Raw genomic sequence first — 27,987 nt, forward strand, 5'->3', positions numbered from 1 at the left:
TTATTCATTTAAAAAATGTATACAATTTTAGAATCTATTCATTGTCACACCTTTAGATACACTTTTGTCAATTCAAATTCAGAAATATAAAAGTCAGGTGGCTCCTTGCTTGTTCAGAATCTCTGCTGTGCACTGAGGAAGACCTATTAGTCAAAATTGGTAAGCCAGTATCTATATACACACACACACACACACACACACACACACACACACTGTCTCAGGTTGAAGGCTCTCACTGGGAGCTAAACTAGGTGTGAGCTGCAGGTTTCAACAAGAGCACGTGGCTATGAAAGCACAATCCCATATTGACAGCCCAGAAAGAGAAAACAAAAAGTCAGCCACTCAGCGTCCACAAAGCCCAGCCTGTTACTGTGTCTGTGGAGCAACTATTAAACACCGCATCAAGCTAAATATAGGAATACTACAAGAAGATTCACCAATTCAATGACAAACGTTTCCACTGGGAGACTCCACTTGACTTGACTCCACTGCACTAAATCTATTCTATACATGTAAGAACCAAACATCCTTTTGCTTTTGTACTATAGTTACAATGGCAACTTATTTCTCCAAGCACTTCCAACAAGCAGAAACAAAGCTCCTATATTACAGCATGCTCTTATATCTTCACTTCCTTCCTGTGTTACAACATGGGTCCATAGGAACCTATGTGTGGTCAGGAGATGGGGCTCCTAATACCTGTAACACAGGAAGGATGTGAATGAGGAGAGCACACCAAATACTTTCTAAAAATCTATAGTGTTGTGTAATTAATAAACAGAACCTGGTTCCTCCTGGCTCAGCCACTGACTCATTGTGTGACCCTGAGCAAGTCACTTGACCTCCTTGTGCTCCGTCTTTCGGGTGAGACATTGTTGTAAGTGACTCTGATGCATAGCTCACACACCCTAGTCTCGTATATTTTAAAGTGCTTTGTGATGGTGGTCCACTATGAAAGGTGCTATATAAAAAAAATTATTATTATTACTAACCTCACAGAGTTTGCCAGTGAAACCCATTGCACAGTGGCACAGGAATCCAACCTCCAGGTCTGTACAGAGACTTCCGTTCAGGCAGGGGGCGCTAGCACATTCACCCAGCCTGGTCTGGCAGTACAGCCCTGTGTATCCCGGCAGGCAGCGACATCTGTAGCCACTCGGTGAGTCCTGACAAACAAACACAAATGAACTTTCACACAGTGCAAGGACAGGATAAGTATCTCAGTCAGACACCCCACACTCCTGACCGGGAGTAACAGAATAAGGGTGTGGCTCATGAACAGGTACGTTCCTTATATCCACCACAGGCCTGTCCTGCATGTTTGTGTGTTCGATGGTCACTTCTGATCAAGCTGAGTGTGTATTTCCAGGAGCTCTTTGCTGTGTCAGGCCCATGAGCGAAGAGAGTTGGATCAGTCATACAAAGAGTGGAAGAGAAAGTATACTGTCAACTTGATTAGAGCAGCCACTGAACACATAACTGGATTACAAATCATAAATCTAAATAAAAAACAGACGGAAATAACTTATGCTGCAGAATACCTTTATAAATTGAAAACTCTCGGGAGGTCAAACTTGGCAAAATGATGCAGAACTGGTGGAAACTTGGTAAGAAGATTCTTCAATTAGTTCGATAGAAACCTTTGGGTTGGTCATCAAGACATGAAGTCAGCACTGGTATGATGAAGGTACCAGCCTCAATCTGTGTCTACTTGAATTATTTTCATCTTAGTTTTATCTATTTCTGCAGAGAGCTGCTCCTTTAATTGGCTGGTTATTTTATCTCTGCAGTGTCTTCAGGGAGACTGCAAGGTGTGGCTGTCTTTAGAGGAAGCAGCTGTTTGGTAAATGACAGCAATGAATACTCTGAAGGGTGAGTAAAATTGACTGCCTAAGGGATGCAGACTGTGAGATCTAGTGACCTGACTGGTATCTGATAGCATCATGTCTTTTTCAAAGCTTAGATCTGCACGACGGGTAAGATTTCACAAGCTCGACCACCTGGAGGAGCGGCACTCTCACTGTTACACACACACCCCCCACTGCCCCTCACTGTTACACACATACCCCCCACTGCCCCTCACTGTTACACACATACCCCACAATGCCCCTCACTGTTACACACATACCTCACACTGCCCCCCATGCTGGCACTCTCCAGGGCAGGGATCGATCCCTGTGAAAAAACAAGCAGACAAAAACATCAGCGACCGGGCATCCGCGTCCTGAGAAGGGAACCTCCACCTACAGCAAGCGGGACCTTAAGACATACAGACACCTCCAGCATTAAAAAAAAAAGCATGCAATTCACTGTATACAAAATACAGGTCTAACATACAGACCGATGGACAGCTGTCTTCCTATGCCCCTAGACTGTGATGCTCTCAATAGCTTGTGCTGAAGTATGTCCATCACAATTGAATAGATATGTGACACACATCTACACCAAATTCTAAGAAGGAGTTTCTTGTTCATTCTAAATGGATACGTGCTTCAGACATACGTAACTGTGACCTGCATGCAGCCAGACACACTGTCTTTGTCACACCTGCATTTGGACATGTCTGTGACGCACTTCTCCAGTGCAGTGCAGCATCAGGGCGCGGGGGAGCAGTGTCTACACAGTGTTGGCTTGTTCATTACACTCTGTATACACACCCAGTCCATGTGCAGATCTAATAGAATGGCACTTCTAATTACGATGCCACTGTGGAAGGCAGCAGATTGTTTGCTTCACTGCACTGTGAGCTCTAGGCTAGCTCCCTGCTGTGAATGAAAGGAGGATCAATTGAACATGTACGAATGGAGAGGGGAATACCAAATGGAAACGTCCACAGCACAAGGGTGCTTTGTGTAAGCGGGAGTATTTTGGCTTGTCAGGTTTGTTACTCACGCATGTCACAGGTCTGTCCGCTCCACCCCGGAGCGCAGTCACAGAAATATCCTCCAATGAGATTCCTGCAGGCCAGCGCGTTCACGCACAGCTGCAGCTCACACTCGTCAGCGTCTGGGAGCAGAGGAGAGGGGGTTCGTTACGGATGTACGGGACGGCACTGATCGGGTCACACACTCCGCAGGCTCGCAATTCGACACCACTGGCTTTTATTTTATTGGATTTTAATTTTGTTATCAAAACAATCAGTTTTGATCGTAAAACGTTCCTTTTTTTTTTGTATTTCCTATGCTGCAGATATATCATCCGTAACTATTAAACTGTTCTAATTTCCTATTGTAGATCAAGGAAAATCAATATTGCACAAACATGCTTGGTGCAAATCTAAAAATCTATCACAGACACCTTTATATTATTATTTTTTTTTTTGTATTTGTAACTTCATTCTGGGTTTGTTCTCAGAAGAAGGTGTACAAAAAGCATTTTGGCATTTCCTCCAAGGAAGCACATTTCACATCATTTATTTGTTTAATTATTGATCTACAGAATCTAATACTCTCGATAACGTTAAGTAACGTTAATGTCACGATTCAGATGTAAGGAATAATGGGATGTACGTATGGATGTAAAGCATGTCTTTTCACTGCAGCACAGGGGATTAAGGTCCTGTCTCATTAGTTACCCAGCTGGCAGGTCTTGCCAGTCCATTGTGGCGGGCAGCTGCATTGAAATCCATTGTGCAGGTCCTGGCAAGTCCCGCCGTGGGCACAGGGGCTGGGCCCGCACTCATCTGTGTCTGCAGGGGCAACACAGAGCAGCATGATCAGAGGCACTGGACAGACACCAGCAAGAGCATCAACACAGACAGGAGAGACACCAGCAACAGGAGCAGAGACACACCAGAGAGACACAGCAACAGGATCAGAGTCTGCACTGTAACGTTCCTGTTTTCCTGTGGTTATACTAGGCTTTCCCCAAGCTTACCATGTTTATTATTAATATGCTATACCATACATCTCTGGGCTTTACCATGCTTACTGTGCTTTACTATACTTTTACTGTGGCAAACATTTAGAAGGTAGTCCAAGACTAGTGCTAATCAGGTTTGACCAGCAGCTGAAGCTTAATCATGTGGGCACTGCCCCGTTTACAGTACACAGCAAGCAGGTTTTCATAGTAATGTCACCCATAGGTACAGAACAGCCATGCTTGTGCACCTCTCCTGTATATAGAACGTGTACACTGTAATCTCTAACCCTATCAATACTGTACATTGCCTTTCATCACCCAGGCTGCTAAAGGCATCCCGGCGAAAAAAAATCACACAATACTTCCTTTGTAGAGCGCTATGAATATATTTCTATAGGATTTGCATTGGACAATAGCTGGGTCCAGTCTTGGTTCGTGGTTTATCATCCATAGCTATTAAACACTCACTGAATTTTGAAATGCTAAAAGAAACTGAATAAGTTCAAAGACAAACTGGAGGCGTTGGTTTCTGGTTTTGTAACCATCAACACTGTTATCTGCTCTTGAACTGCCCCGGTATCAAATCATACTGTGTTTTGTATTTGCTCTTATTAGAACTGAAGTGCTAATAAGTCACCCCCCCCCCCCACCCCCAATTACGAGTTTGGAGAGGTTACCCTCTGTGCAGGTGGGTCCAGTCCAGCCCGCAGGACACAGGCACTGGAATCCAGAAGAGACTTCAACGCAGGTGCTTCCATTAGCACAGGGGCTGGACAGACAGGCATGCTCCACTGAAACACACACACAGCAAGCTCAACTAAAACAGATGCGTAGCTAATATGTAGCTTCAATTCATCAAGTTGGAATCTTTAAATAATTCAAAAATTCTGAACAGGAAATCATCTCCTCTTTAAAAATATGCTTGCTAAAAGATGTGTTTCTTTCAAAACTGCACATTTAGCTAAAGTGCCAGACGGGTGAGATTTATGAAATTATTCTGTTAGCTAATTCAGTTTTCTTTATGTAAAGTCCGGTTTTCTTACCACAACGAAATACGTAAAAAAAAAATAAAATAAAATTGTAACTCGAGAATCATCACCTGCCAGTAATTTCGTTTTTGCGCGTGTGTGCGTGCGTGCGTGCGTGTTCCGTTAATCTTATTTTAAAAACAACAGTTATTGCCAAGAGAGTACGGGCTAACAAATCTAGAACATCTTGTTTTACACTTTGCATGGTAACCTGGCACAGTCACTACCAAAAACTATGATGTGAATCAGCACAATAATACAGCGAGCTGCTGCTGCCGCAGCTCACCAATCTCGCAGCTCCTCCCCCGGAAGCCCTCCTCGCAGATACACTGGTACTTGTTGGGCTCAGTGTTGACACAGGTGCCCCTGTTCAGACAGGGCTGGTGAGTGCCACAGTAATTCAGATCTGTGGGCGAGAAACAGAGGAAAACACCAGTCACTAGGGTTAGCACTGTTGGGGAGTAATGCTTACTGTAAACCAATTACATTTTTCAGTAACTTTGAACTGTGATTTTGTTCAAGTAACTTGCAGCTGTAACAGATTGCTCTTTAAATGTAACTTTGCCAACACTGTAGTTTAGAGTTTTTAAAAAGTCATCCAAATGCTACATTTTCAAAAGCGTGTGTGATAAACGTTATCAGAATCCTGCATGGTAAATGTAGAGGCCGGCCTTTGGGTTTATACAGCAGTAACTGTACAGTGTAACCTTACTGGTGTAACACGCCCTATTATTCTCAGTATTCCTACACACAGTAATGCTGTAGTCCTTTCTTTTACATGTGTGTGGGCTCTATGAATGGCCACTAGCATGTTTAAATGTGTTCAATCTTATTTTAAACATTGAGGATTAAATTATCAAACCCTAGTTTAAACCCTCAAACCCTATCTACCCATATTAAGTTCAAGTTGCACTTCAAAGTAATTGTAGCCAACAAAACACTTCCATACACACTGTAGCACAGACCAAGCAGGTCAAATCAGAGCAAAGCAAAGCAGATCTCCTGATATGACAAGATAGCTTTCAACGTGTCAGCCAGTGGGAGTCAGTATTTCTAACAGTATATAACTTCTTATTACACTGAGCCCAGGGGTCGAATTACAGAACAATTCCCTAACTTGCTTTCCTAGTTTATCTTTCATGGCTAGGATAGGATTTTTCCTAACTTGGTATTACAAAAGCATTTTTCCTAAGCCAGCAGTCTCACCCTATCCTAACATCAGTTAGGAAATCCTATCTAACGGCAATCTTATCTGTAAACGACTGATCAAGTCTGAATAGAGCAGGTTACAGCTCAAGCTTTAAATCATGGCGTCTAAATTCAACTCAGTTGTGGCAAAGAAATGCAGGGTTCTAAATTTTCCTAGGGAAGAGAATACGGTTTTGATCACAGAAAAAAATCTCCAATAAAAAGTTAACAATAAATAAATACCAGTATTTCAAAAAAAAAAAATTAAGCAATGCTTATTCAATTTCAGTCATAAACACCATTTTAGTTTACTTAGGTATGCCAAAACACAACAATCTCACAAGCTAAGGTTAAATATAAGAGCAGCGCCTCCAGTGTGAAAGAAAGTCTGTAATATAACTGTGTACATTAAACAGTCCAAACTTGTATTGTTCGAGTTACATTATATATATGAGTCGCTAATTTTAGATCAATGGAGCGTCTCGCTGTGTAATACAATAACACAACAGAATCAACACAGGATACTTCATATCGTATTCCTCAGTAAAGGTTGAAATATCAATCATCATAATTCTCATAATCACAGACAACTTGTGAGAGCATCTAACTCCATGCTGTCCAGTACATAACGCTTCTCTCAAGGGAGGTGTGGCTGGATCTAAACGTTACACGAGCTTACTGTTAAAGGTACACATACCAAAATATATGAATGGATCATTCTGACAAATTTCTTTTTCTGACCGACAGATAGGACAGGTTCCACGAAGTCCTACATGTCAGGAAAGAAACTTAGGAATTGACCAAGTTAGGTCTGTAATACGCTTAAGACAGGGAAATAAGTTAGGACAGCATTTTCTGGAATATCAACTCTCCTAAACTTAGGACATTCTATCTCGGAAGATGAGACAATAATGTCACTTTGTAATATGCTTTTGTAATATGGCCCCAGGTTACTATTGGCAGCGTACTACACTCAAATAATTATTTATTGAGAAATCTGTACCAAAGCGGGTTCAAACTTGCTGTCTATATCTCATAGGCGATTAAGGAATGTATTTACTTTCTCTTGTTAATTAAAAGTAATTCTATAGTTCAGTTTTGTGGGAGTGTATAGGAAGCCAAAGCAACATTCATATGTGCCAAATCAAAACACCTGTTTAAGAAAATAGAAACCGTCAGTCTGGCTATATTGGCTAGAAGACATGGTTGGTGATTTAGTGGTGATAGACTCAGGACAGAGGGAAGGAGACTCTTCTTCACAGAGAGAGTGGTGAGGGGATGGAATGGGCTGCCTAGTCATGTTGCTGAAGGAGACTCTTCTTCACGGAGTGGTGAGGGGATGGAATGGGCTGCCTAGTCATGTTGCTGAAGGAGACTCTTCTTCACACAGAGAGTGGTGAGGGGATGGAATGGGCTGCCTAGTCATGTTGTTGAAGCTAGAATCCTCCAGACCCAACAGAAAAAAAAACCCCATGAATCCAAATTAACATGTATTTATACTAAAGTAATACAAAAATGACTACAAAAGATTTAGAAGTGAGTAGTTTTTCGAGATTTACAATTATACTGCAATAATATAAATACATGTTAATTTGGATTCATGTGTTGTTTTTTTCTGACTTTATGTGAACGAAAAGACACACATTTGCCCGTTTTCCCATTGGAAATAGTGATATTTTGAAATATCACTGTCCTGGTCACAAAAGCAAAGTTTGTGGGGAATAATAGCCATGTTCTATACTTTTGAGGCATAAGCAATTAGGAAATAACACTTACTACCCAGGAACAAAAATTGTGTTACACAGTGTTATCTGTCTGACAGGCAGACAGACAGACAGACAGACAGGCACACAGGCAGACAGGCAGGCAGGCAGACAGACAGGCAGGCAGGCAGGCAGGCAGGCAGGCAGCCAGGGTTAGGTGTAGCTGGTGTTGTGTTATTGCTGTTGGGGGGTGATGCTGGTAGTTACCCTTGTTGCACAGCAGGCCTCCCCAGTTGGTGTCGCACACGCATTTCCAGGGCTCGGTGCAGGAGCCATGCACACAGCCCGGGAACGTGACACACTCCTCACAGTTCGGACCCTGCCAGCCATAGTGACACCTAGAGGAGGGGAGGAACAAAAGCACGTCAGCGTGTACACGGGAGAGGAAACATGGCCCTGCAGCGACACCTACAGGAGGGGAGGAACACAAGCACGTCAGTGTGTACACGGGAGAGGAAACATGGCCCTGCAGTGACACCTACAGGAGGGGAGGGCTGGGCGGCACAGCTCTCAGGGCAGGGTACCAGTCTGGGGAGTGAGGCACTACAGCCAGTCCACTAGCTTCTCACTCCTGCCTTTCACCTCTGGAGGCCTGAGTTCTTGGACACGGTATAACAGCAATGATTATAATGATAATATTATCGTGTTGATAAATGGCCGCTGCCTTCCTGTCTTGTAAGTGCTGAACGTCACAAAGCGGTCTCCCATGGAGACGGGGCTAGGGAAACCTGTGACTTCATTTCCCTGCTCCAAGGCCAAGGCAGCATTTCCATAGCAACCAGTTCCACTACAAGACAACACCGGCTGGGCTAACAGCGACCGGGCCCCGGTCTGGCAGGGGCAGGGCTGTTCCAGCTTCCATCAATCACTGTGGTTTTGAAGCAGGAGGACTGGAGTGAGAATGCGAGCACACCCTGGGCAGACAGGATGCTGAGAGGGGTTTGTATTGTCCAGGATGGTGACAAGGGCACCCCTGAATCACTTCAGAAACAGACAGATCCACACATTTAAGGTAGAATTAACCAGGTGTACTAAATTATATTTGGTTTCTGATTTTAAATTTTTAACCTTGAACCTTGAAGTGTTTGAGATGGTTCACAGCAATGTGTTCTCTAGCAAAGACCGTTGCAAGATGCTTCTAGCTGGTTCGTCACAAAGGCTTGTTGTATCCTAGGAGTTTAGACAACGCCATGTAAAGTGATCCAGGAAGCAGCAACTTATACACAATATAAGAGGTAATACTACATAATATCAGAGCTTGGTTAGCACTCCTTTGAAAGGGTGCAGTGATAATGTTGCTAGTGCTAATAAAAGGTGAAGTTTAAAAAAAAAAAACATCCTTAACTATTGAAAACTCAATAGTGTAGAATATAGAAATACTAAAAGAAACTTAAACTCTGCATTCGTGGCTTTAGAGCTTTTAATCTGACCAACAGGGCATCACAAAACACTGCCTGTTACACAGCCTTCCAGCTGAATTTGAGTTTTAGTTTGTTTCACTATTTCTTAATTTTATTTAGTTTTTTTTAAATCAATAAAAATCTAATTTTGTCTTTTGTAAAACCCAGACATTTTGAATTAAAAATCCATAAACATGAAAATAACCGGCCGGTGGGAAGCATGATTCTGTCATGTAAGGATGTGGTGTGAGATGTACGGTGCAAGGAATGAGAGACACTGTGTCATCGTTTGCCCTCTCCTGTGGCACCTGTTCAACGTCAGCCTCCCTCCTCCCTCCTCCCTCGGTTTCACAGTGCTAGTCATTCCACTTCCTCTGTGTGATCCAACAGTCAGCCCGTTCGGAAATCACTTCCCTGGAGTGCTGCCCATTGGAAAAACTTTCACTCTTCCATCATAACAAACCCGCAGAGAGGAAATGGCAACCCAGCTCTGGGGGGGGGGGGGGGTTCTTTTTGTGGCCGTTGTGAACTCTCCCCCCTCTCTCACTCACCATCAGCCCTTTGCTAACTCTCCCCCCTCTCTCACTCACCATCACCCCCCTCTCCCCCTCCCAAGTAATAAAACATTTGGATGCAGTGTGGTTGAGGGTCGTGGCTCTGCAGTGGATGCAGTGTGGTTGAGGGTCGTGGCTCTGCAGTGGATGCAGTGTGGGTGAGGGTCGTGGCTCTGCAGTGGATACAGTGTGGTTGAGGGTCGTGGCTCTGCAGTGGATGCAGTGTGGTTGAGGGTCGTGGCTCTGCAGTGGATGCAGTGTGGGTGAGGGTCGTGGCTCTGCAGTGGATGCAGTGTGGTTGAGGGTCGTGGCTCTGCAGAGGATGCAGTGTGGTTGAGGGTCGTGGCTCTGCAGTGGATGCAGTGTGGGTGAGGGTCGTGGCTCTGCAGTGGATACAGTGTGGGTGAGGGTCGTGGCTCTGCAGTGGATGCAGTGTGGTTGAGGGTCGTGGCTCTGCAGTGGATGCAGTGTGGGTGAGGGTCGTGGCTCTGCAGTGCAGTGTGGGTGAGGGTCGTGGCTCTGCAGTGGATGCAGTGTGGTTGAGGGTCGTGGCTCTGCAGTGGATGCAGTGTGGGTGAGGGTCATGGCTCTGCAGTGGATGCAGTGTGGTTGAGGGTCGTGGCTCTGCAGTGGATGCAGTGTGGGTGAGGGTCGTGGCTCTGCAGTGGATACAGTGTGGGTGAGGGTCTAGCTGAGTAGAAGGTGAGGCTGTGCGTCTCCTTACCTGCACTCTCCAGGCTGCTTGCAGTACCCATGCGCCGGGTGACAGCCTTGCTTGCAAATAGCTGCAGGGAAGAAAAAGAACAAGTATATAACCTACAGACCCCGATACAGCTGTGAATACACAACAAGAGCAATGCGAACAGCAGAAAGAAAGATCACAGAGACACTATTTGACTTATGGTCATATATACAGATAAATGGACAGATACCTCCATAAAGCCCTTAGGCAGATAGGAAAAGGGAAGCGAATATAAGACAGTACACTCTGCTCTGCTTTTATACAGAGCACATCTATCAAGCTAATCTTTATGAGTAACAATTTCAATTGTCATTTTCATTTATTATATTAATTTCCTTTTAGTGTTCAGTGGCTTAAATACAGAGTTGGTATCAGTTTTCTCTAAATCTCTTCCTTTACCTGGCCTGTCTGGAGAATCCTAATTGCCAGGACTGAACGACCTTCTTCATTCTATTGAAATCATGTGACAATATCACCTTTCAACAATTCCTCTCTGCCGACATATATTTGTAGAGTGGGCGGGGCTGGCAGAGTTGAAAAGTCACACTGTCACATGACTTGAATGGAATGAGTCTTGGCACATAGGATTAGTTCAAACAGAAAATTGTATACAGGACTACAACATTTATATGGAAAAGGTGTAAAATTACTGTGCAGACTTTCAATGGAGACTTGTAACTTCCATATGAGAAAGCCAGGTGCACTGCAATGATCCCTGGCAAGGTTTTCCCTGCCTCTCTCACCTTGCCGGCACTCCGCTCCCATCCAGCCCTCGCTGCAGACCCGGTTTCCCCCCGCGTCGCAGACGTGGTGCCCGAAGAAGTCATCGCGAGCCCGGCAGAACTTGTTGCAGAGCGGTCCGAAGTAGTTCTCCCCACAGTGGACGCGCACCTTGTATTCCACGCTGGCGACTCGGCCGTGGTGATGCAGGGGCTGCCACTCGCCGGGGTTCAGCATACCTGAGTGAGTCACCCTCTCGATCAGCTTCTCCAAAGCTGGGGACAAACAGACACGTCAGACAGACACTCAGACATGTCAGGCAGACACACAGACACGTCAGACAGACACACAGACATGTCAGACTGACACAGACACGTCAGACAGACACACAGACACGTCAGGCAGACACACAGACACATCAGACATGTCAAACTGACACAGACACGTCAGACAGACACACACGTCAGTCAGACACACAGACACGTCAGACACACTCAGACACGTCAGACATGTCAGACTGACACAGACACGTCAGACAGACACGTCAGACAGACATACACGTCAGTCAGACACACAGACACGTCAGACACACTCAGACACGTCAGACAGACACACAGACATGTCAGACAGACACACAGACATGTCAGACAGACACACAGACATGTCAGACTGACACAGACACGTCAGACAGACGCACAGACACGTCAGACAGACGCACAGACACGTCAGACAGACACACACGTCAGCCAGACACACAGACACGTCAGACAGACACACACACGTCAGACAGACACACAGACACTAATGCTGTCTGACAAGGAATTAGCTGCTGTGTGACACAGAGACGGGAGAGAGAGAGAGAGACAGAGAGAGAGAGAGAGAGAGAGAGAGAGAGAGAGAGAGAGAGAGAGAGAGAGAGAGAGAGAGAGAAAATGAGAGGGAGAGGTAAAGGGAGAGGGAGAGAGAGAGAGGGAGAAGCAATGAGAGAGAGACAGAGGGAGAGGGGAGACTATCGAGAGAGAAAGATAAATGGTAATGAATAGTTTAATGAAAATAAGTTATTAGGTAAGCAAATAAGCTCTCTCTCTCTCTCTCTCTCTCTCTCTCTCTCTCTCTCTCTCTCTCTCTCGCTCTCTCTCGCCAAGTTTCCTACTGGGAATAATACATATTTCTGAACATTTGATGGACTGCCAATATAGACATGGGTTTGGAACTTGATTTGTAAAGAGAGATGAGAGAGAGAGAGGGAGAGAAAGAATAAGATGGAGGGAGGGAAAGAGAGAGGATAGAAGCCTGTTTAATCTGTCCTGTGTCCTCGGTCCATTCATAAACCCTGATGTCAGAGAGAAGCCTAATGAAATCTGCTAACCCAGGTTTAGCACTGACAGCTGGGAGCACTGTCCACTGATCAACCCCCCTCCTCCCCCAGGAATCAAACCAGCACAATGCAGGGATAGATCATAGTTTATCTCTATCCCCAGGGACAGGGAGACTGCACATTTGCGCTTATCAGTATATCCAGAGAATCGCACATTCAATTGCAGTCAGTCCTATTAAAGTTTCTCACAGTAAAAGCATTGCAAAGTGTAATAAAGTGCATATGTGTGACATTACTTCTGCTGTGCATTGTACACAGGGCAATGCCGATATGATTCAACTACAGCAACAAGCTGCTGGTTTAACCTGATTAGCATTTTATTTTCCCAAGGGGAATGTCGGCAAGAAAGGGTTCATTTTTCTTGTACGACACCCAGGAGAATACGGCAGTCATGCTGGGTCACAGGTCTCAGTGAAGGGGACCGTTAGATTTTGCCTGTGGAGTTTCCATACCTCTGAAAATATGATTGCTAGCTTAAATGGTTACATGGTCACAGCAGGTTATTCTTTTCAGACAGTAAGGGACCCCCTCTCTACAGGCAGCACAATGGCTTGTCTCGTCGAGCTGTTTTCTATTGCGTGTGATTAGAGTCTGGAAGCCTCTGCAGTTCCACAACTCCCCAATCATGTCATTATCTTGGAGAGAGCGGAGTGGGAAACACGCCTCCCTCTGGAGCCCTTCCCAGGCTGCGCAGTGATTGGGAAACTTCAACTCCAGAGGGAGAGAAAATGCTCTCCTCGGCGCATATTCCACACAAACAGAAAAGCATGATCTCAAACACGTTTAATGTGGGTTTACAACTAGCTTGATCCTGCTCCCCTGTGCTCTGCCCTCCTCTTCTGTGCTGTCCCCTGTGCTGTACCCAGCTCCCCTGTGCTGTTCCCAGCTCCGCTGTGCTGTACCCTGCTCCCCTGTGCTGTCCCCTGCTCCCCTGTGCTGTCCCCTGCTCCCCTGTGCTGTACCCTGCTCCCCTGTGCTCTGCCCTTCTCTTCTGTGCTGTCCCCTGTGCTGTACCCAGCTCCCCTGTGCTGTCCCCTGCTCCCCTGTGCTGTGCCCTGCTCTGTACCCTGCTCCCCTGTGCTGTGCCCTGCTCTGTACCCTGCTCCCCTGTGCTGTACCCTGTCCCCTGTGCTGTCCCCAGCTCCCCTGTGCTGTCCCCTGCTCCCCTGTGCTGTGCCCTGCTCCCCTGTGCTGTGCCCTGCTCCCCTGCGCTGTGCCATTCTCCCCTGTGCTGTAGCCTGCTCCCACTGTTCTATTTTCCTTTTTGTTTTAAAAGCTTTTTTGTTCAGATGTTAAAAGCTGACAAACGTGTGTTGCCCGAGAAATCAAGAGACGCAATGAACCTGTGTCTCTTTCCCTCCGCACGCAAATTAGAGACACAATGCCGAGCAAGCACTTCGGAGACAAGAGAATCAATCAGCTGTCTCCAGTACTGGCATGAGAACCATTCCAACAAGAAGCAATCATTCAATCTTGTAGATATGGCACAGATATGAGTCAGTGCTGTACTATACGGCACAGTGCCCATGCTATACTCTATACAGTCTCCATGCTGTACTATCGTCAGTACCTGGCCCGGAGGTGCTGTTATCATAGTCCAGAGCTTCCAGGATCAGGGAGTACGATCTCTAGGGGATGAAAAGAAAGAAAAATTAATTATAACATGCTCTTCGCCTCTTGCAAGCACTGTGTCACATTTATAAAGGCACAACAGCTTTTAACTGTTTGATGGTCTGTTTCTCTTGATCAAACGCAGCTTTTAAATAATGTCTTTGCAAGTGATGTCAGATAGAGTCCCTTTACTGCTTTTCACTGTCTTTTCAAAACCCACTGATTAATTCCTATTTATAAATCTCTTTTGTATTTTAACCATCCAGAACGATTGCAACATCCTTAAAAAAGCAGAAATACAACCTAACATCCATCATAAGAAAAGCATGCATCAACAAGTAACCCATACTGCACACTTATTATCATCCAGTACACTGGTCTGCAGTATCCAAGATCACTAGAGCATGGCTGTGCTTCCCATATCCACAGAGATGGTAAGTGGGCTCTGCTTGGATTATATCAGAGCTGGCCGAGACCCAAGCCTCCATTCCCATAGCAGCTATTTCCAGACTGAAGAGCCCTGAGACACGGGGCTTAGGTGGGCTAAATGTGCCTGGCTTTAGCAGCGGCTGGGAAATTTCCAGTGTGGTTGCGGGGTACCTGTGGAGTCAGGTTCACAGGGGAGCAGGTCTGGGCGTGTCTGAACACGCAGGTCAGAAAGGAGCCTTTGTGTGGCTCACAGATCGACTGTGTGTTTTTAAAGCAGAGGTGTGCCATAACCCTGGCTACTTGTATACCTGTGTGTGATTGCTTCAATTGGTCCTTTTCTTTTAATTAGTTTTTTATTTTTTTGTGAAGGGAGGGACAGTGGCACTGGTTATAAGGGAGAGACAAATCCGTGACACAGGTCTGACAGGAGAGAGAGAAAGAGAGGTTGAGGAGAAAACAGAGAGAGAGAGAGAGAAAGAGGGAGAGGAAAAAAGAAGGGAGTTAGGGAGGGAGAGAAATTGGAGAGGGTGGAGAGAGGAGGGGAGGGAAGCATAAGCAGGGGAAGAACTATAGAGAGAGAGAGAGAGAGAGAGAGAGAGAGAGAGAGAGAGAGAGAGAGAGAGAGAGGTGGTTTGTTGACTAATGGGGATTACACAAATATAGTAGCTGCTGTACTTGGGGCTAAATGAGACCAGACTCATTTCACCTGGGACTCGAGCATCTGGACTCAACATGAAATGTTCGAAGCTGGAGTTATTCTGCTGCACCCCTCTAGCGCCAACGTTTCATCACAGCTGACAGAGCCGATCTCAACACAGCTCAATGAACTGCAGCGATCGAATACCTGCCACCGCATTGTCAATCAGCATCTCTCACAGTTCAGGAACGAGACGCCCCCCAAAACACTGGAAACAAGTTTATTAAACAAACCTGCCACTTACATTCAAAATTCAGACAGGGCTGGCATGAAGCCTTGGCTTGGATGAGATCCACGCAGGATGCATCTAGCTGAACAAGGTTCTGGTGGAGAACAAGCGCATTGATGTTGACACGCTGAGTAAATTAACCCTGTGATTCTGGCTTCAATGGTTTTGTTTTAATGCACCCTTGTGTTCTCTATGGCGAGTTTGTTACTAAATTTCAGAACTCTATATGGGCTAGATATGCATACTTACAGTAATTTCATGCCAGCCCTGCATTCTGCTTTGGAGCCCAGATTATCACTGGGCCATCAGCCAGTCACCCCTAATTACAATATCACTCATTTTAAATATTATAGTAAGTATAGCCAATGTAACAATTCTTATGAAAAAATTTTTTTTTTGCAAGACCCAGCCAGCACTCAGCTGAGACTCGCAGCCTCTCTCACTATCACACTGATGAAGGCACCAGCTGAAACACATTTGTGGTGGTTTTACCACAGGGATGTAGCACAGTGCCACAAAGTGCTTAATGTAGCACAGTGCCACAAAGTGGTTAAATGGTGTAGCTGCAGCCTCTGTAAATTGTATGTTAGGGCTAGCAACCCCTAGCAGTGGTTTTGTGTAAAGTGCCACTCTGAAAGAGTTGTAAATCATTAGAAAGAATGAAACAAAAAAGAATAAGACTGAAAAAAAACAAAAATATAGGGGGGGGGGGGGGGGGGGGTGGGGGGTTGGTAATAAAACATGTGTTCGGAATGCAGATGCTGTGATGAAATGCCCTCATGGCTGTTAGTGAAGGCTATGAGAGGATGGGTGAGATTAGTTTGTTTCGGAGCTCTGCTGTGCTTTAAAAACCTCAAGGGAAGGCAATGTCCCAGCGCAGATGTCTCAATCTGACAGCAGCTGCGATGGTTATTTGCCACGCTAAGTCTGCCCTAACAGAGATATATTAATTACACTCACTTAGTGCTGATTAGAAGCCACGCTACAGATTAGAGAGGGAAGAGAGACCGGCCACTTCATTAGGAATGCATAGGCAATGAAACAGGAAGCGATGAGATGCACAATCTATATCAGACCTACAGCACTTATCTCTTGGGTATAAGGAGCTACGCTTTATATAAGAAATGAAACCTGGAAAGCACCTGAGAAGTTACTTTCTTGGCAACCTCCTAACTAACAGGGCTGCCCTTGCTACTGTGCAACCTGCTATCACACCTCTTTCCAAAGAGACCTTTCTCCACTGCAGGTAGACTGTTTGCAATTGTGCTGCTCCCACGGCTTTACAGTGCTCCAGGGATCACATGTGGCATCTCATGATCAAGCTAATCTGCGATTTTCAATCCAGTTGGGTTGACAGAACCTAATGAAGTGGCCCGGGCCAGGCAATGCATATCTTGAGAAGCACAAACTCAATTGATGATGATTCTTGGTAAGAGATCAGCACCCCTTCCACGTGAGTTGTTCTTCATTTATTTGTAAAATGTAGAAGTGCCCAGGCTGGAGACAATGTGACACAGAACAGACAGGAGAGGTTTAACAGGAATCTGACTTGCAGCGTTCGCCAGGGGAGCGCGATCTTGCCAAGCCGCAGTTTTATAGACCTGGCTCGGATATCAGCCAAGGATCCAGGTTTCTTTGGAAGAGAGTCCCGGGATCTTTATTTATACAGAATAGATTATGATGATGAAAATGGACATGATGCCACAAGTTACTGTATATTTAGAATTGTGGTGCCAGCACAGGCTATTGATTGGCCCTCTGAAACAACCTGCGGGCACATCCTGAATTCTCAAGAGTAGCTCCGCACAAACTGAACACACCCACACAATCTCAACACCTCCACTTAACACACCCACACCAACAGAAGACACTTCTTTTTTCAGGATGCTACTAAAATATCTGCCATTTACATATCTATACATTAATAGCTATCCATGTCATTTCAAGTTTACACTGCCCTTACTAGTATGCTGTGTTTGGGGTTCTGTTGCTCCAGCTCTGTGTTACTATAACTTTACTCAAAGCTGCTCTGAGCTTGTTTGGAGAAGTGCCAGTCATTATTCATGAGTAGTTCTGGTTCTTTTTTTCTATAAATGTGCTTTTCTTGTCAGGAGAATTCTAAGGGCTGGGACTGAACGCCTAACTCATAAATATAGACAAAAAGACGAGGCGCGGCTGGCCCATGTGAAAGGTCACACTGTATTTTAAAAGCTTTTAAAATGGCATTTGAAGCTACTTACACTTATTTTGAAAAGTTTGTTTTATTTAGAATATCTCTATCCAGGACAGAAGGATAGGCTGAGCCATCAAACTCAGGCAGACAGCTCCAGCCAGCGCTATACTGAAGGAAATCACCTCCAGCACAGACGGAGGTCTGTAAAAACAACCCTGTGAAGACAGGAAGCCATTCTCAGCCCTCTCCGTGAGGTAGGAATGTCCCCAGAACTGCAGAACAAACATATTGGCGTTTCCTCAGCTGTGAAACCAATCACACTTCACCGGCACTTCTCTCTTACTGAATGCTAGATTAGCAATAGGCATCCATCAACCCTTTCATTCAAGTGATTGCAGCTAACACAATGGTGCCATTTACACATCCATTCACTACATCCAGTTTTGAAAGGAAGTTTTTCTGGAACTGCACAGAGTTAAAGAAATCTCTGTTTGCAAGCCCTGCCTTCAGTTAGTGTTGCACTTCCTTGGCGATTTCACTGGAAGGGTGAAATTGTCTCCTCCCCTATAATGGCTCTTTTCCTGTCATCAACCAACCAGCTGCTTCCCCTATTGACTGACATGCTTCCACGTGAGAAAACAGCATATCATTTGAGAATTTTCTTCAACCCTACAGTAGTACTAGCTGTATTTTAATTTGATGTTTGCTGTGCCGTGTTTCCCTCGAAGCTGCACCTCTGAGATCTAGCTAATGAAAGTGCACAGCAGGTGAGAGTCCTGGTGTTATTTTGTTAGCTACAATTACTTAGGACACACCACTGGATTGATTCTAGTTTTGAATATTTAAAGGAAAAACGTTACACCATCTAAATAGGTTTTAGTTTAAATGAATACTGGGTCTGCTTCTGAAAAGACTCCTAACAGCTGCGTTTCTAAGGTGATATGCAGTGTAATTTGCGGCCCCCTCTGCTACTGTAAACTAGAAGGCTTGATTTGAAAACCGCAAACATGCCAACAGCCCCTATATGGTCGGGACAGTCCCAATTTCTTAGCAAATGTCCCGCGTCCTGACGCAAAGGAAGAAGGTCCCGATATTTACCCATAGAAAAAAAATTATTCTGCACAGCAGAGTTGTTGATTTGGGGGGATACGTCTATTATATGATAATGAGTGTTTTTTGCATATGACCCTCCCATGTGTATGACTCCACACATGCGTATGATGTGTGTGACCCCCCCCCCCCCCCCCCCCCCCCCCCCCCCCCCCCCCCCCCCCCCCCCCCAGACGAGCGTTCCGCTGTTTCCAAATGTGGGCAAGTATGATACCGTGATACAAAATCAAAAAATTGAATTTTTTCTTTTTACTTTTCCCTATTTTACTGCATTTGAGTGGTTTTGTTGCTTCAATATTTCATACTTTTTTTTTTTCAAAATCCTGGCTTTCAACTGCTTTGAGCTTGTCTGGAGAATCCTAATGGTCTAAACACAGATTTAGAGACAACTGATATAACTAAATATTTGATCACTAAAATCCAGAAGCACTAAGCACGATTGCAACAGCAAATCATGTAAAAAAGACACTTCCTCTTTATCAGCACTCAGTCCTATCAATGCACTGGTACCCTAAATATTATCCATGCACGACCAACACAGAATAGTTTGTTTGTCATTTCATTCTAAAACGTGAGATCAAATCTCAGGCTGAGGAATTCTGATTCATTTCTTGAAAACGTCAATATTGTCCCCGTGATAATGTTTCTTGTTATTAAATTGAACAATCTCATAAAGATGCAATGCTCGTTGTATCTTCGGTTACAGATCACAGTTCCTAATGTGTGTCTAATACCTTGCTTAGCATATTGTGTGCAGTGTACAAGATACGTCTGCCTGTTACACACTATCACAGGGGCTGTAGCTCTGAACAATTTCACAAATCTTACCAGTTATGTACTTCCATTTGTAATGTAGGTCTCACGTGCGCTGGATCAAAAAAATATATGAACGTGGCCATTTTTGCAACTTTAAATATTATTCAGAGCACTAAAGAAATTAAAAAAAAACCCACAGCACTTGAGTAATTAAAATAAGAAGATTGAGTCATCATAACAAGGTACTGGGGTAGTAAAGCAACCTAAGCAATGCAAGGAAAAGCTCCCAGGGAGTTCAGTGCAAGTGCTCAGCTATTAGCATGCCTTCTCTACTTTCCCAAGGAAATTAAGATGCGGCCGCTTGAAAGCTGTTTAGTATAAAGAAACTAAACAAAATAACACTGGCGCTAGGAGCTATGGGATCCTGTTTCTGAGTCACATAGACAAACCAGATTAATCTAGGGCTTGGGTTATTATCTTTAATTTGCTGGTTTTGTTCTGCTTTTAACACTTTATTGGACCAGCTTGAAGGGCCTCTGGATCCATTTTCTGACCTCGTATCATCACTGGCCCCTCTTTAAAGGAGTGGTAATAAAACAGCTTCTACAGCGCAGTCTTTGAAATATCTGCATTCAGCACAGTGCAACCATCAGATCTTCTTTGCTTGCGGAAAATGGAGCAGTGCTGTTTGTAAAAGGTACAGTGATAATGTTGCTACTGCTAATCAGAATCTCTCTGAATTGCAACAGTGGATGAACACAATTGCATTTCGGCAGCCTTAAATATCTCTGGATTAACTATACTGTAAAAAACGCACAGCAGAACCGTCGTACAAACATCAGCATGCCATCCATTTACTGCAGTGAAGTACTGGAAGCTGGTGTGTCTCTAGCCTCCATGCAAACCACTTGGGAGCAGGGATGAGGTTGAGGGTGTTAATGGAATTTCTGGATTATTGATTCCCCTGGAAACTGCACGTGTGTTTGAAAGATACACAGTAAAGAATGATTCTGTGTGCATCTAAAGCACTGGGTACAGAGAACGACCCCATGTTCCAGAGCTCTTAAACACCTGCTTTAAAGGGTAATAACAATGATAACAATGATACGAATAATTCATCACAGGCCCTCAGCTGCTCAATGAGTCCTTCTGTATTCCACTCAGGCACATATTTAATGACATGCTGGCTCGCATGCTAATCCCCTGCTCAGTGACCCCATCCCACAGCTTTCCCACTCGCTCTCTCCCTTTCTTCAGTCTAAAGGGCTTGAATATCCATTTCTTACTTCTTAAAAGCGCTACGAACATTACCAACCCCCCCTTAAAGGAGTGCTAACCACAGTTCACTCCTTGCCTCTTACTACAGCAACGTTATCACAGCGCCCCCTTCAAAGAAATGCAAATAAACAGTCTGATCGCAATAAAAAGGTGAACAGTTACAATGTTAATATTTGCACAAGGGAAACGGAAGTGGATTTGAAAGCATGGATTAGCTTTTCTTTATGCTGTGCATTCAGACAGCCTGCATGGATCCAGGCTTGTTGACCAGTAACCAATCACAGATCTGGAAGTGTAATTAAATAACCCAGCGTCACCAAGACAGTTAGGAACAGAACCGTTGGCGATCCTAATCTCTTTATCACCCATAATACCCTTAGACGCTCAGTTGTGATTCTCTATGTGCAGCTCGTCCACTGTCTTCACAATAGGGAGATGGTCCAGAACACAGTGAAGAATGACTTGCTTCCACACGGGGCACTGCGTTTGACAAACTACAAGATTATTTGTAAATTAAATGAGCAACGCTTTGACACAAAGTCTTTCTCAGTGTCTTCAAACTCAAAGCCTCCTATCATTACAATTTTTATACATTTAGCACTATTGCGTGTTTTATAGTTCTGGATGAAACCCTGTATTTCACAGAGCATTCAATTCCCTCTGATCTGCACAGGAGTGCAAATACCAGAACTAAATCACCTATGAGAAATAAAGCAATGGCTGTTTTATAACAGTAAGAGCCACCTCCACACATTCCATAGATTTGTGTGAAATGGACTAGTGAGGGAGTGAAGGGGTTATGAAGGCAGGAATGCACACACTGCATTGCTGTACTTTCAGGTTTCACTAAAGCTGGGGATTAGTGCTTGTTGTTTTTTACTCCTGGCGTGATTACTTAGGGATCAGGACTGCCTGCAGGGCAGGATTCGTTACATCGGGAGGCAGATGGAGTTCTCTGATTTCCTCCAGGTGTGGAGATGAACTGCAGCGAGTGTCCCTGCCGGATTACTCACAATACAGCTGGCTAAAAGTAACCAGAGGGTAGTTATTGAGGTCACCAGGCTAAAGAGTGGACTGGAAACAGTACGCTGATGAATGAACAAATAGTTTATTTTGACAGCCAAAAATAGAAGTATGATTAAACTATATATATGAACATAACACAAAAACAAAACAAACTGGGGATAACACTAAGCTAAAATAATAAACCTCTCTGAGGTACAAACAAAACTAATAATGCAGCTAGAATGGACTTCAACAAGGAGACTCTCTCTCACACCAGCCAGCCCATAATGATCTCCCGAGAGGTCCTGCACCTGGCCACAGCTCCTCCTGTTGGAGTATACTAACAATAAAAGCAATCTATTTAACTAATTAAGCTTATTAACCTGAATCAGTGAGCTGAATAAGACCACATACTTCCTAGATTAGAAGCAACTGATATGGAATTTAGACAGTGCTGCATGGAGCAAAGCTAACAGTGGCAGACAGAGACAACCCCTTCTAGATGGAGCTGCTGATTAGAGAAGTTTATGTCAATTTAGAAAACTCTGAAAAACAGTCTGTAATCACTGATAACCTGGGAAACCTGGGTTAGGCTGGGGTTCGAGAATAGGGGCCAAATTCAGTTCAGTGGTACAAACCAGAAAATACTAACCCCAAATTAGCTTTTCGGTAACCTTTGTGGTTCTATATTTCTAGGAGTTTGTGATCCCTCAATGCCTTTATTTAACTTCAAGGGCCAGTTCACGTTGAGCTCACACCAACTCAAGCGAGTACGATCTTAAAATGATCAAAATGGGACAAGTGGGCCTACATATGAAACATAAAATATAATAATGTGGCAAATAGACAAGTTCAAAAGTCTGTCTCAGTTCATTTCCAGCGGCGTGCTCTGGTCCTGATTTTACAGACTTCATTCTAATCCACCCATATTCTTCTTTGTTCTAAATGGATTATTTTCCCTCAGTCTTCATATCTCATTCCTTTAAACGCTGGTATAAGCCTTATTGCTCTTTGCTGGACTCCAGGATCACTATGTTCTTTTGGTAATGTGGTGACCTGAACTGAACAAAGTATTCTAAGTGCGCTCTACAAAGTCCTCCTGATCTACACGGTGTGCGTGATGAGGCATAATCGATTGGAGAAGTGAAGAAAGGGTTAACTTCATGTCTGAAATCTAATCAATAAAGAGACAGCGAGGAATAGTGACTGGAGATTATCTTACAGCAACTTCTAACCAAGACAGACTGTTTCAGTTCTATCCATACAACAGTGACGCTCCAGTTACCTGATCTGTATGAATACTTCCTTTGAACAACCTTACCACATACACAGAAGCAGGAGCGGGGCTAGGTGGCACAGACAGGCAGGCAGCGGGCCAATTCAATAGCCTCCCATTCCTGCCTCTCTCCCTCCCTGGGTTCCAATCTGGGGGGCTAGGTTGTGCAGACAGACAGGCAGGCTGATCAACTCACAAAACAAAATAGTTTCATGGTCTCAACTTTTGCTTGAAAGAGGCCTATGACTGAATACATTCCTTTCTCTATCTTCTTAATCAAAGCTTGACCTCAAGTGTGCGCCCACTGACCAGGATAAGGGACTTTCAACACCGGGTACGTCAACACGATAAGCACTCTGCTCGGAAGCCACATTCACTTCCTGTGCTGAAGGAATTTGTGCAGCAAAAAGAGGGAGTGAAAGTTTCCGGGGTGCCCAATACCTGTGGCAGGAAGGAAGTCAACTTATAGTGTGGTGGCAGGATATATGGGCTTCAAACTAAAACAAGGGAGCTTTTATTAGAACATATATATATATTTAATACCTTTGAAAAGATTTTAAAAAATGACCACTAGGAGTGTGCAGTTCTAATTTTTGTCCCCTCTGAAACTGAGATGCTCCTTTCCAGTTTCAAAAGGGGATGAGATTCCAGTTACACGCCCTTAGTGAATCTGATCTGAGCAGTGCCAACAATGCAGAATGACACAGGACAGGTAAGATCTAATGAAGATGTGGATAGGTATCCCTCTAAAGTCAGTCTCCCTCTCCTCTCAGTTCATGGGTGGGGTAAGGTATGTGGTATTTGTGCTCTATTGAAGCTAGTGAATCAAAAGCCTGGGCATTGTAAGTGGATAGCGAGCACAAAACAGAACCAAAGTCAAGTTTCAATGACAGGCTGGATAAAGATGCCCCTTGTTCTGGTAATGTGAGCGTGTCTTTATCAGACACAGAGCTTCCCAAACTGGGCTCTGTGAGTGAATACCAGGTGGTCCCTGGTAGAAGTGCCATGATTACCCAGTCTACCTGTTCCCACACTCCTCCAAGTGCTACCCGCGGCATCCATTCTCATATCACTTTTGTTTAGTGGCAAAAAACGCAATTTTCTAAATTTTGAAGTGCCCATGTATTTGACCCCTGTTTTTTCTCCGCAGTTTATATTCCTTCATCGCAACAAGAAAATCATCTCTTTACACTGGTGCACACCACCTGTCCATGCCTTTACCAGCGGAGGCTCTTGGGGACCCCTGCGCTCCCCTGACTGTGCGTCTCACCCTGTACACCACGCGGCCGTGCCTTTACCAGCGGAGGCTCTGGGGGACCCTGCGCTCCCCTGACTGTGCGTCTCACCCTGTACACCACCTGTCCATGCCTTTACCAGCGGAGGCTCTTGGGGACCCCTGCGCTCCCCTGACTGTGCGTCTCACCCTGTACACCACCTGTCCATGCCTTTACCAGCGGAGGCTCTGGGGGACCCCTGCGCTCCCCTGACTGTGCGTCTCACCCTGTACACCACCTGTCCATGCCTTTACCAGCGGAGGCTCTGGGGGACCCTGCGCTCCCCTGACTGTGCGTCTCACCCTGTACACCACGCGGCCGTGCCTTTACCAGCGGAGGCTCTGGGGGACCCTGCGCTCCCCTGACTGTGCGTCTCACCCTGTACACCACCCGGCCGTGCCTTTACCAGCGGAGGCTCTGGGGGACCCTGCGCTCCCCTGACTGTGCGTCTCACCCTGTACACCACGCGGCCGTGCCTTTACCAGCGGAGGCTCTGGGGGACCCTGCGCTCCCCTGACTGTGCGTCTCACCCTGTACACCACGCGGCCGTGCCTTTACCAGCGGAGGCTCTGGGGGACCCTGCGCTCCCCTGACTGTGCGTCTCACCCTGTACACCACCTGTCCATGCCTTTACCAGCGGAGGCTCTTGGGGACCCCTGCGCTCCCCTGACTGTGCGTCTCACCCTGTACACCACGCGGCCGTGCCTTTACCAGCGGAGGCTCTGGGGGACCCTGCGCTCCCCTGACTGTGCGTCTCACCCTGTACACCACGCGGCCGTGCCTTTACCAGCGGAGGCTCTTGGGGACCCCTGCGCTCCCCTGACTGTGCGTCTCACCCTGTACACCACGCGGCCGTGCCTTTACCAGCGGAGGCTCTTGGGGACCCCTGCGCTCCCCTGACTGTGCGTCTCACCCTGTACACCACGCGGCCGTGCCTTTACCAGCGGAGGCTCTGGGGGACCCTGCGCTCCCCTGACTGTGCGTCTCACCCTGTACACCACGCGGCCGTGCCTTTACCAGCGGAGGCTCTTGGGGACCCTGCGCTCCCCTGACTGTGCGTCTCACCCTGTACACCACGCGGCCGTGCCTTTACCAGCGGAGGCTCTGGGGGACCCTGCGCTCCCCTGACTGTGCGTCTCACCCTGTACACCACGCGGCCGTGTCTTTACCAGGGAAGGCTCTGGGGGACCCTGCGCTCCCCTGACTGTGCATCTCACCCGGATTAGTTCTGCATTATGAATACATTTTTATGTATCACAAGCGCTACTTTTATTACAAAAATTGCATCACAGTTATATAGTTATACATGCAGCGGTAGTACCTGAACCTTCTCTTGTTACAGTCCCTTCTAAAATGTTCCCACAGTAACAGCACAGCAAAGTGTAATAAAGAACAGTGAAAGCATGGTAAAGCATATGTAAGGATTTTAAAGCCCAGAGAGGTATAATAAAGTATGGCAACCCACAGTAACAAATATGACAAACCATGGTAGAAAGCTGCAAAACAATCATGCATATGTACTGTGGTAATCGTTTCAAAGAGCTAGGTTCATAGTGTGGGGATATTCAGACTTTCTATCAATATCAGTTGAAATCTCAGGCTTGACACTTTCACAGATGGAGCAAATATTCACCTGACAGGGAAGAGTTAATCCGTTCAGAAGAATACTGTAACGGAAACTCCAAATGGCCACAATATAAACACAGGACTGTGTGCTAATGGGGACAAGGAGAAGTGCTGGTATAGAATTACAGGAGATCGAACTGTCTTTCTATGTAGGGTATTACAAAACACTTATCAAGAGTTCCCTTGTGAATATCGTCCCTGTTCAATCACAATGTCATCAACATGCAAAGAGATTTTAAATAAATCCACTATCCATCTGCATCAGGAATATTCACCTGATTCTGACACTGCACTGTAACCAGTACCTGATTCTGACACTGCACTGTAACCAGTACCTGATTCTGACACTGCACTGCAACCAGTACCTGATTCTGATGCAGCATTGTAACCAACACCTGGTTCTGACACTGCTCTGTAATCAGTGCCTGATTCTGACACTTCATTGTAACTGGTACCCGATTCTGACATTGCACTGTAACCAGTACCTGATTCTGACACTGCCCTGTAACCAGTACACACAGTATTACCTCCAGAATAATAATATCCCCTATAACTTTCCCAAAGTAAAAATCTAGCAAAGTGTAATAAAACATAGTAAAAGCATGGTAAAGCATGGTAAAGCATAGGTAAGCACTGTAACGTACCCATGCATCCCTTTGTGTTTTGTGTCATGATTTTAAAAATAGGTTTCTTGTTGGTGCTGCTCAATAGAACAGTTTCACATTTTGACTGCCATGCACACATTTGCATTCTCGCCTTTGTAAACAATGGCACTTCTACAATCAAATGTTTTTTCAAGCATTTCGCTACAATGTCTGATTGTTTAGCAGAATCTAACAGAAAGCCCTGAAGTGATGTCATACACTAGATTCAGAACTGTCCAATCCCTGTCACGTCCACACCTTACATTGTAACGAAGATTGTTCCTAGGAGTGTTATATTCATTCATATCCTGTTTCAGGTATTTTCTTAAGAAGATTTCTGGACAGTAATCATGAGAAGCCATTTCAGCGACTGTGTGTATTTTAAACATGCCACCATTAAACCCAGTTAGCTAGGGCATCTCGCAGGATTTCAACTTCCCAGTGTGTTTCTAATTCAAGATCACACTGATTTTTTTGCAGATTGCACACTCTTACAAAAAGCCTGCAACCCTCATAATAATTCCCCATAATAAAATCAAATGGTAATTTAGCAGTGTTCCCTGCTTCTCCCATGGTTATACTGTACTGTGCATTTGTCATAGCTTACCCTGCTTTGCCTTGTTTTTTAACATGCCTTACCATACCTCTCTGATCATTAAAATGTGTACCTATGCTCCTTTACACTTTGCTATGCTTTTGATATGGCAAACTTTTATTAGAGACTTTAACATAAGCATGTATATCCATATAACTGATAGGAAGCACTCATATAAAACTATACAGTAGTTATGTTCATACGCTTTTACAATTGTAAACTTGTATAAGGGATTCTTTATGTTAACAATGACGTTTTATGACGTGAAGTCACATGAAGACCTTGGTTAAAGTTATGGATTAACGTCGTAGGATAATTGGACAGGAGATTAAGGAGCTTTGATCCACCTCGCCCTCCCTCTCCCTCCAGCCTCCTGTCTCTTTATTCTCTCTCTGCTATCCTATCTGCCTCTCGCTCCCAGGAGGGTGTAATTACAGGCTCACCTTTCTCTTAATGGAGGCACTGCTTCTGAGAACCCCAGCTCAACACTGGCCTGCCGAGGACCACGAGGGGAGGAAAGAAAAGGACAAGCCCGTTCTCATAGAAATCACCTTCCTTCTGTGAAATCAATACCCATTCTCCGACAGAAAAAGACATGAAACAAGCACTGCCCTCTCGCGCCCTCTGCTTCCACCTTTGGTCTGCTGTGG

At 45.1% G+C, this 27,987-nt stretch overlaps 1 protein-coding gene across 1 annotated transcript in view; it reads right to left on the reverse strand.

Annotated features, from left to right (window-relative positions):
- Positions 1-27,987, reverse strand: part of LOC121304885 (protein jagged-1-like) — a 45,391-nt gene that overhangs the window by 7,366 nt on the left and 10,038 nt on the right. Inside the window, exons 3-12 of the mRNA XM_041236300.1 lie at positions 14,205-14,262; positions 11,280-11,531; positions 10,519-10,579; positions 8,048-8,178; positions 5,176-5,295; positions 4,539-4,652; positions 3,575-3,688; positions 2,893-3,006; positions 2,129-2,175; positions 993-1,166 (exon numbers count right to left, since the gene is read on the reverse strand). Coding sequence (XP_041092234.1) covers positions 993-1,166; positions 2,129-2,175; positions 2,893-3,006; positions 3,575-3,688; positions 4,539-4,652; positions 5,176-5,295; positions 8,048-8,178; positions 10,519-10,579; positions 11,280-11,531; positions 14,205-14,262 — 1,185 coding nt within the window. The remainder of the gene's footprint in view (positions 1-992; positions 1,167-2,128; positions 2,176-2,892; positions 3,007-3,574; positions 3,689-4,538; positions 4,653-5,175; positions 5,296-8,047; positions 8,179-10,518; positions 10,580-11,279; positions 11,532-14,204; positions 14,263-27,987) is intronic.

Source organism: Polyodon spathula, chromosome 40 (genome assembly GCF_017654505.1).
Source record: "Polyodon spathula isolate WHYD16114869_AA chromosome 40, ASM1765450v1, whole genome shotgun sequence".
Classification (NCBI taxonomy): domain Eukaryota; kingdom Metazoa; phylum Chordata; class Actinopteri; order Acipenseriformes; family Polyodontidae; genus Polyodon; species Polyodon spathula.